The 8,740-nt window shown below is 43.0% G+C and overlaps 2 protein-coding genes across 5 annotated transcripts; both read left to right on the top strand.

Annotated features, from left to right (window-relative positions):
- Positions 1-1,936: 1,936 nt before the first annotated feature.
- On the top strand, positions 1,937-5,194 carry natd1. 2 transcript variants are annotated; one of them, XM_024414701.2, is made up of 4 exons: positions 1,937-2,188; positions 2,977-3,095; positions 3,316-3,390; positions 3,858-5,194. In XM_024414701.2, the coding sequence occupies exons 1-4, from the start codon at positions 2,092-2,094 to the stop codon at positions 3,975-3,977; spliced, it is 411 nt and encodes a 136-aa protein (XP_024270469.1). In that variant the 5' UTR covers positions 1,937-2,091; the 3' UTR covers positions 3,978-5,194. The 2 variants fall into 2 exon arrangements, with proteins under 2 accessions (XP_024270469.1, XP_024270470.1); XM_024414702.2 differs by lacking the exon at positions 3,316-3,390 and having other exon boundaries at positions 1,945-2,188.
- A 724-nt stretch (positions 5,195-5,918) lies between these two features.
- Positions 5,919-8,453, top strand: tmem11 (transmembrane protein 11). Of its 3 annotated transcripts, none has more exons than XM_024414698.2 (2): positions 5,919-6,023; positions 7,443-8,453. In XM_024414698.2, exons 1-2 carry the CDS (start codon positions 5,977-5,979, stop codon positions 7,957-7,959), a joined length of 564 nt encoding a protein of 187 aa, XP_024270466.1. In that variant the 5' UTR covers positions 5,919-5,976; the 3' UTR covers positions 7,960-8,453. The 3 variants fall into 3 exon arrangements, with proteins under 3 accessions (XP_024270466.1, XP_024270468.1, XP_024270467.1); XM_024414700.2 differs by lacking the exon at positions 5,919-6,023 and adding an exon at positions 6,050-6,074; XM_024414699.2 differs by lacking the exon at positions 5,919-6,023 and adding an exon at positions 6,621-6,768.
- Positions 8,454-8,740: the final 287 nt, after the last annotated feature.

Raw genomic sequence — 8,740 nt, 5'->3', positions numbered from 1 at the left:
TGTCCCAGGAAGGCCAAAAAGATCATCAAGGACAACAACCACCCGAGCGACTGCCTGTTCATCCAGAAGGCGAGGTCAGTACAGGTGCATCAAAGCAGGGACCGAGAGACTGAAAAACAGCTTCTATCTCAAGGCCATCAGACTGTTAAACAGCCAACACATACATTGAGTGGCTGCTGCCAATGTAACAGTATAGACTTTACGTCCGTCCCCTCGCCCCAACCTGGGCGCGAACCAGGGACGCTCTGCACACACAGTTACCCTCGAAGCATCGTTACCCATTGCTCCACAAAAGCCGCGGCCCTTGCAGAGCAAGGGGAACCACTACTTCAAGGTCTCAGAGCAAGTGACGTCACCGATTGAAACGCCACTAGCACGCACCACCGCTAACTAGCTAGCCATTTCACATCGGCTACACTCACCCCCCTTTTGACCTCCTCCTTTTTCCGCAGCAACCAGTGATCCGGGTCACGGCACCAATGTAACAGTATAGACTTTACATCCGTCCCCTCGCCCCGACCTGGGCGCGAACCAGGGACACTCTGCACACGTCAACAGTAACCCTCGAAGCATCGTTACCCATCGCTCCACAAAAGCCGCGGCCCTTGCAGAGCAAGGGGAACCACTACTGCAAGGTCTCAGACCAAGTGACGTCACCAATTGAAACGCCACTAGAGCGCACCACCGCTAACTAGCTAGCCATTTCACATCGGCTACACCAACATACTGACTCAACTCCAGCCACTTTAATAATGGAAAAATGTATGTAATAAATGTATCACTAGCCACTTTAAACAATGCCACTTTATATAATGTTTACATACCCTACATTACTCATCTCATATGTTTTTACTGTATTCGATACCATCTACTGCATCTTGCCATCTTGATGTAATGTATCACTAGCCACTTTAAACAATGCCACTTTTATATGTTTACATACCCTACACGCTCCAGCAGGTATATCTCTCTAGTCACCCCCAAAACCAATTCTTTCTTTGGCCGCCTCTCCTTCCAGTTCTCTGCTGCCAATGACTGGAACGAACTACAAAATTCTCTGAAACTAGAAACACTTATCTCCCTCACTAGCTTTAAGTACCAACTGTCAGAGCAGCTCACAGATTACTGCACCTGTACATAGCCCACCTATAATTTAGCCCAAACAACTACCTCTTTCCCTACTGTATTTAATTTATTGATTTATTTTGCTCCTTTGCACCCCATTATTTTTATTTCTACTTTGCACATTCTTCCATTGCAAATCTACCATTCCAGTGTTTTACTTGCTATGTTGTATTTACTTTGCCACCATGGCCTTTTTTTTGCCTTTACCTCCCTTATCTCACCTCATTTGCTCACATCGTATATAGACTTGTTTATACTGTATTATTGACTGTATGTTTGTTTTACTCCATGTGTAACTCTGTGTCGTTGTATGTGTCGAACTGCTTTGCTTTATCTTGGCCAGGTCGCAATTGTAAATGAGAACTTGTTCTCAACTTGCCTACCTGGTTAAATAAAGGTGAAATCAAATAAAAATAAATAAATAAACATTACTCATCTCATATGTATATAGTATACTCTATACCATCCACTGCATCTTGCCTATGCCGTTCTATACCATCACTCATTCATTTATTTTTTTATGTACATATTCTTATTCATTAATTTACACGTGTGTAGAAGGTAGTTGTTGCGAAATTGTTAAGTTAAAGTTTTTCTTGGTAAGCGCTTCTCATGTGTGTGTTTGTCAGATATCTGCAAATGTTGAATTAAGCCAAGTGTTTAACCTTGATCGAATGAATCCCATGAATATGTGATACCTTAACTGATTATTGATGACAAGATAAACGGATTATGCGCATCTCAACTACAATGTAGGCGGCCTGGAACACGGCCATTCTCAAATGAAGAATCGCCGCAATCATTGGTCCGCTCAGACCATGTGATCTACAGTAGACTTCCTTGGAGGATGATGGAGTGTTTTGCTGGATATTGATTCTTCTGAGTTTGAGGTGGCTATGATTTAATCGCTTTGAGATCCATTTCACCTCAATCAAATACGTTTTGGCGAAAGGAAGACGAAAGATCATGGCCCAGGCTACACAGATGAATGTCCCCGAAATCAACACTCCGATAACAGTAGAACACGATAAAAAGAAGCGACAGTTTACCATACGACTAAATGGTAATGTTACGTTAGCTACGCGAAGTCGTACGTGTTTTCCCTTTTATCAATTGTTTACCAAAGAGTGTGGTTAAACTAGTTAGCTAACCAACTTTTTCATAGCGTAAAAGAGTCTTACCTGATTGCAGTCGTACTGTGATTTAGATAAGGAACGTACTTTTTCCTAATGGTCGTTGTAAACAAACGGACAAAAAGCTAATAGCTAGAACTCAAGTGGCATAGCCAAGGATTTGTAGCATTAGCCAACTGGGAAAATTCTTAGCTTCCTGGCATTGAGCGGTTGAATTGAATGCTCTTGCTGTCACGCATCTAACATGTTGTTCTTCTCAGTTAGTTTGCTAGTTTGTGCATGCACATTCGCTCAAAAAAAAACTTCTGATTTGAGAGAATCTGCTTAACTTTCTCTAAAAACCCAATTCCTCATTTATCTGCCCGCATCCTTATCTTTGATAGATCTTTATTTGAGGTCTGATGGAGAATCAGACTGATGTGTACAGACCTTTTAATAGTCGCGCAAGGTGTAAGCCCTACTTAGTTAGCATATAATTGCACCCTTTTAAATTCGGAGCGGCAGGTAGCCTAGAGCGTTGGGCCAGTAACCGAAAGGTTGCTGGATCGAATCCCCAAGCTGTCGTTCTGCCCCTGAACAAGGCAGTTGTTATGAACCCACTGTTCCCTGGTAGGCTGTCATTGTGAATAAGAATTTGTTCTTAACTGACTTGCCTAGTTAAATAAAGGTTACATTTAAACTTTTTTTTTAAATGTAACCCTTTTCTCTTTGGTTCTAGGCTCTCATGACCGTGCGGTCCTCTTGTACGAGTATGTCGGGAAGAAGACTGTGGACCTGCAGCATACGGAGGTTCCAGACGCCTACAGAGGGAGAGGCATTGCCAAGCACCTGGCCAAGGTTCGACTGTCTGACAATATGGAATGGAACCATAGCCCAATGCAAAATACACCCTCACTCTTATTATGTCCCTAGATCTTTTTAACATTTATCTGTGCCTTTCAGATAAGCAATGGGAGTCCATAGGTCTCAATATTACTGGTTAGGCATTTGAGCCCATGGCCTTGTCCAGAAACAACTCATAATGCTACCCATCATTTGCTATAACACAATTCTGCAGGAGGACCTTCTTGCAATCTGGACCTGTGCAGCTCACTCTGTGTATGGAGAGAAGTCTTTGTACCTCTTTAACCCAGTAAGAGACAGAAAATACAGTTTCCTAAGCTGTCAGCTGATAAACTGCTTTCATTGGACATTTTGGAGTCTCCCATCTAGTTCTCTTTATAACAGCTGCATGGCAATATGAATGTTGCTTGTAATTCTGAAAATCCAAGCATTGGCCTGTTTATTCAGTCTAGGCAGTGCTTTGCCAGATGAGTTCAGCTCAGAGCACTGGTGGGTAATATCAAGGGAACAGTTATGGTAGAGATAAGAGGAAGAAGGAAATTAAAACATGGTTTGTTTGAAGATCTGTGTAGACTGGAACGTTAATATTTTTAAATCTTTATATCAAATATAATACAGCAAGTGTCTCACCTTTTATCTGCAGTCCCTGATTACTGCATGTATTAAAATAAAACCAGAGTGACACAGACAGTTACTTTGTAAACTCAAGCTACAAAACAACTCCTAATTTAAATTGCAATGTTCTGTTGATTGCAGGCGGCCATGGATTTTGTGGTGGAAGAGGATCTGAAGGCTCACCTTACCTGCTGGTACATCCAGAAATACGTCAAAGAGAATCCCCAACCTCAATACCTGGAGCACATCCACCCCGTGTGACCCCATGACGGAGAGGGAGAGAGACTGAGGTAGAAAGCATGGCCTCATGCTTTCTGTTTGGAGGACTTTGTGTAAAGGGTTTTTTTTGGGGGGGGGGGACCATACTATAGCTATCTCTACAGACATAAAGACTCCCTGTTGGAGAGCAGTGGTAGAGGAACTGTCCGAGTGCCATTGACATTACTCATGGCCTGTCCTCAATGGGAATGGACATCAGTGTGTGTGTGTGTGTGTAAAGAAAAAGGAATGTTGTAGAGTCTTGCTGTCTTGTTGTATATACAGTGGCAAGACTATGCAGGATTCCTGTTTTTGTACTGTAAGAAGCAATGTCTCATCACACTTTGGCCGTATTGCTTTCACTTATCCTGTCTTGGCTGGTCATTTGAAGAGGAGTGAACAACGGCAGGAGGAAAGGAACAGCTTTCTGGAGTGGAATGCAATCCTGATCATTCAAGATGTTTGTCCTCTATTCAAAACCATCAAGACAAACAGCTGTTCATCAGGACCTTGATTAGCTGAATCGGGTGTGTTAGAGCAGCATTGGCACAATAGTGTGCACATACAATAGCTCTCCAGTAGGGTGGACCACACCTTGTTTACTTTAGACCATCAACTTGCGGGCTATATCCCCTACATGCAGTCAGCCTGTCGTGGGCTAGTGAGGCACTTCCCTCTATTCCTGCTATGCTGCCCAAGACTATCTGTCCCCATGTTCATCAGGACAACCACTCTTCAGTAGGCCTACCCTTCACCTTAAATGTTACTGTACAGAAAGCTGCTGTGCTATCTGACATGAGACATTGCCATAGAACCTTCATTGACCGTGGGGGTAATCTTCTACTGTCTGTAAAAGCACTAATTCAGGGCTGTTCTACTACAGTTTAAATCTTGTGTGGCATTTTCTCTATACAGTTTACAAGCATGGCTTAAGAAAACAGAAAACAAAATTCCAATATCAAGTAACAGGTTGTATTTTCCATTTGCTGAGTATCTTAAACTACAGTAGGGATTCTCTCTGGCTTTGACCTAGGTGAGATGTACTATTTACTAGGTGACTGAATGCATACTGGTCAGGAAGGCAGTAAAACTGATGACACAGTCTTCAGGGGATGGCTCTGTAGGCCCACTGTCTGACAGAGATGGGTATAAAGTCTGCAGACAGTTTGATTATTTTCCATGTCTCTCTTGTTTTAAATTAAATACCTTATTTGACTAACCATTGAAACATTGATTTACAATCATTTAGAAGTGCCTTATACATTTTAAAGTAGTTTCCTAGTATACTTCACCTCTGAGCTGCAGAATACCAAGGTGATAACATTTTAAAGGTGCACTTTATGCAATTAATCAATTGACAAGGGAGGCAGGGAGCATACTAATGGATTGCACATGTTACTGTGGTTTGCACTGGCTTGGCACAGGGTTACAACACACTTCCCAGTCTAGTGTTCTACACCGTGTGTGCGATAAGCCAGATATCAACTCACTAGAGAAGCTTGGATAGGACAGGACACAATATGGGCAAGTATAGAAACCTGAGGCAGGTAAATATCACCCCCACTTCAGTGTGGCAGTCCGTTGCATTGAAGTGTGAGTGTAGCCCATAATAGCTAGTGGAACAATTTACCTGCTGCACAACCTGGCTATAGAATGGTTTATCATACTCTTGAGTCCCATAGTGTTGTCCTTGCTTGTGATTGGTCATTTCTCAACTGTTACAAAACATAAACATGATGTGTAGGCAGCATTTTCCGCATTTGTGTTATACATTTTGTATTACAGTTTACGTCAAAATGTACTAGTGTAGTAAATTAAACTGACCTCTACATTTACATGGTATAAATAATGAGTGGTACGTCCTACATGCATTCAATTAATTGTGGTAAATGTAGTACGACAAAGTACATTACGTCGTCCTCGCAGTGTATTGCAAGTATAACATACACTACACATCCTAGCTTGCACTGCGTCCACAGCAGTCGTATATTAGTTCTCCAAGATGGCGTCGTTGGGAAGGAGGCGCGGTGTCCCAGTCAACAGGGAGAGGTCAGTTTGACTCAATCATTGCCATATCACGACTATTTTTTTGTGTACAAGGTCTGTTTTATGATACCTACACGTTCACTATTCCAACATATGGCCTTTAAAAGCAAAATGCAGCTGTCACTCCCGAATTCCTTCCTCCATAATTGCTCATGTGATGTTTTGATTAGCATGTTTGCTATCGTCGCTAACCTCGATAGCCTGTTCATCAAAGCTTCAAAGTCAAGTTCTGGATAGGTTAGCCATCCCAACTAAAATAGTGTGAAAACATGCCGTAACGTTACAAAGTAGATATACTAGCACATATCAAACATATCGGTCGTATAACACAATACTAACGTTTTATTCGCCGCTTGCAATTTATGTACTAGCTACTTTTCAGATCAGCTAGCTCCCAAACAGCGGTAGAGCTGATCAATGTAACGTTATGAACTGCCGTTATGCAAAGCTGCGTCCAATACAGCACAGCAGCAGCTCCCATGTTATACGTAGCTAATATAGATGTTACTGGAATTTTGAAAGTTGTGAATGATCAACATGCTCGCTAACCCAGAGTTTTATTTACGTTAGCTAGCTAACAGCTACTTGACGGGTGCGTTCGTAAATTCGCTCTGGAGTGTCTGACTCAGCCAGGGTGAATTTACGAACGCAGCCTTATTTAGCATGCCGTGTTAATCTTGTTGGGGAGCTAGCTAGCGCTCTTGCGCGTGGCAAAATGTTTGCAAAGTGAGAGATTCGAGTTTTACACGTGAGTTATTTCCACTTGATATAGCTACATTTAGTTTTCTCCTGCATATTGTTTATATTGTCCATAGCTACGTTAACGTTCCCAGGCACAGTCTTTGGTTCGTATCCAGGCTATATCACATCCGGCCGTGATTGAGAGTCCCATAGGGCGGCGCACAATTGGCCAGGGTAGGCCATCTTTGTAAATAAGAGTTTTTAACTGAATTGCCGAGTTAAATAAAGTTATCACCATAGCTTATTACTAACAGGCAACTTGAGTGACTGACGACTAGTTAGTGAACTCTTGAATTCTAAACATGAGAAAATACCCTACTTTCCCTTTGATTCAACAGCTCTTATGTCAAACATGCACAGGCAACACATGTCAAAGTTCCACAAAAGTGTCTTGTTTTTACCACAGTGGGCTGAAAAAACAGGTGTTGTGCACTAATCTGATATCAAGGTCATGGACTGTAATGTAAAAAGTAGTTGTTCCCCTTATTTCTTCACAAGTGGTACTCATCTGTACATCATCATTAAAAACTGGTGCAACCACTTGCCTTAGGCCCCGAAGCTGCACAATTGCTATGAAGCTTGGAAAATAATTGGGAATTTAATATTGTGATTCTCTTCCTTTTCCATCTACTTTCTAATCCCCTCTCTCTCCCTCATTATCTAATCTCTCTCTGTATACAGGGGAGTGATGGCGGCAACGGACTGCTACATCGTTCACGAGATCTACAACGGGGAGAATGCACAGGACCAGTTTGAGTATGAGCTGGAGCAGGCACTGGAGGCCCAGTACAAGTACATTGTGATCGAGCCCACACGCATTGGCGACGAGACGGCCCGCTGGATCGCCGTGGGCAACTGCCTGCACAAGACGGCCGTCCTGTCGGGCACCACCTGCCTCCTGACGCCGCTCTCGCTGCCGCCTGAGTACTCGCGCTACGTGGCACTGCCCGCTGGTGCCCTCAGCGTGGCCTGCTCCGCCCTCTACGGAATCTCCTGGCAGTTCGATCCCTGCTGCAAGTACCAGGTGGAGTACGATAGCCAAAAACTCTCGAGGCTGCCCCTGCACACACTCACCTCCTCCACGCCAGTGGTTCTGGTGCGCAGGGACGACATCCACAGAAAGAGACTCCACAACACGATAGCGCTGGCCGCCCTGGCCTACTGCGCCAAGAAGATCTACGAACTCTATGTGGTATGAGCATACTCTGAAGAGGGTTAAACAAATAAAATAAAAAATAAAATAAATATAGCGGGAAAAGAAAGAATCCACCCAGTAGTAAGCCAAGTGGAAGCCATGTGCTGAGTCGAGGGTTTGCCCCTAACCCCCTCCACCCCACCCCACCTCACTTGCGTGGGCGCTTACTTTTGGGCTGTTTGATGGATCAGAGGGATATAGTTCAAACTAGAAGGAATTATTTTTCCCTTATTTTCTTTACTTGTAAGTGACATCACCAGTGCACTTATCCATATGGTACCCTTGCGCCTCTTCCCAATCCCTGTACCCCTCTCAATACACTAAGTTAGGGCACAAGGGTAGCTAAGTAAAAAGATTTAGACTGAATTGTGTTGCAGTTGAAACGGACAGGCTTAAGTAATTACCAACATGTCTATTCCTTGTAGTTTTACTGTACCCCTTTCTTGCTGATCAGTATGTCACCCTTTCATTAAACATTAGGATATTTCAAACTCTCATTTCTGTATTTTCTTTTTCATTAAACAAATTTTACACCATGTCTTGAATCACAAAGGCAATAGCATTACCTTTGTTTTCAGACTTGTCTTTCTAGGTTTACTCAGTTTTTGGAACAAAGTCAAGACCTTTAAACATACTTGTTTGGCCATCCCTCACCAGTCAAAGTTGTTAAGGACAAAACAGATCAACACGAACAGGACTTGCTGTGCATGGCTGATTTCCTTTCTGTTCCTTTCCCAACATTGTGTTGGTCTGTCTTGTCCTTTAAACACATGCAGTTATGGGC

This window comes from Oncorhynchus tshawytscha, linkage group LG09, assembly GCF_018296145.1.
Source record: "Oncorhynchus tshawytscha isolate Ot180627B linkage group LG09, Otsh_v2.0, whole genome shotgun sequence".
Lineage (NCBI taxonomy): Eukaryota > Metazoa > Chordata > Actinopteri > Salmoniformes > Salmonidae > Oncorhynchus > Oncorhynchus tshawytscha.
The sequence above is the reverse complement of the archived record's forward strand: the minus strand, read 5'-3'. Positions and strand labels throughout refer to the sequence as shown.

Coding starts and splice junctions, on each gene's coding strand:
- natd1 (XM_024414701.2), top strand. CDS start 2,092: ATGGCCCAGGCTACACAGATGAATGTCCCCGAAATCAACACTCCGATA. Junction 3,096..3,315: donor TTGCCAAGCACCTGGCCAAG/GTTCGACTGTCT, acceptor ACAATTCTGCAG/GAGGACCTTCTTGCAATCTG. Junction 3,391..3,857: donor CTTTGTACCTCTTTAACCCA/GTAAGAGACAGA, acceptor TGTTGATTGCAG/GCGGCCATGGATTTTGTGGT.
- tmem11 (XM_024414698.2), top strand. CDS start 5,977: ATGGCGTCGTTGGGAAGGAGGCGCGGTGTCCCAGTCAACAGGGAGAG. Junction 6,024..7,442: donor GTCCCAGTCAACAGGGAGAG/GTCAGTTTGACT, acceptor CTCTGTATACAG/GGGAGTGATGGCGGCAACGG.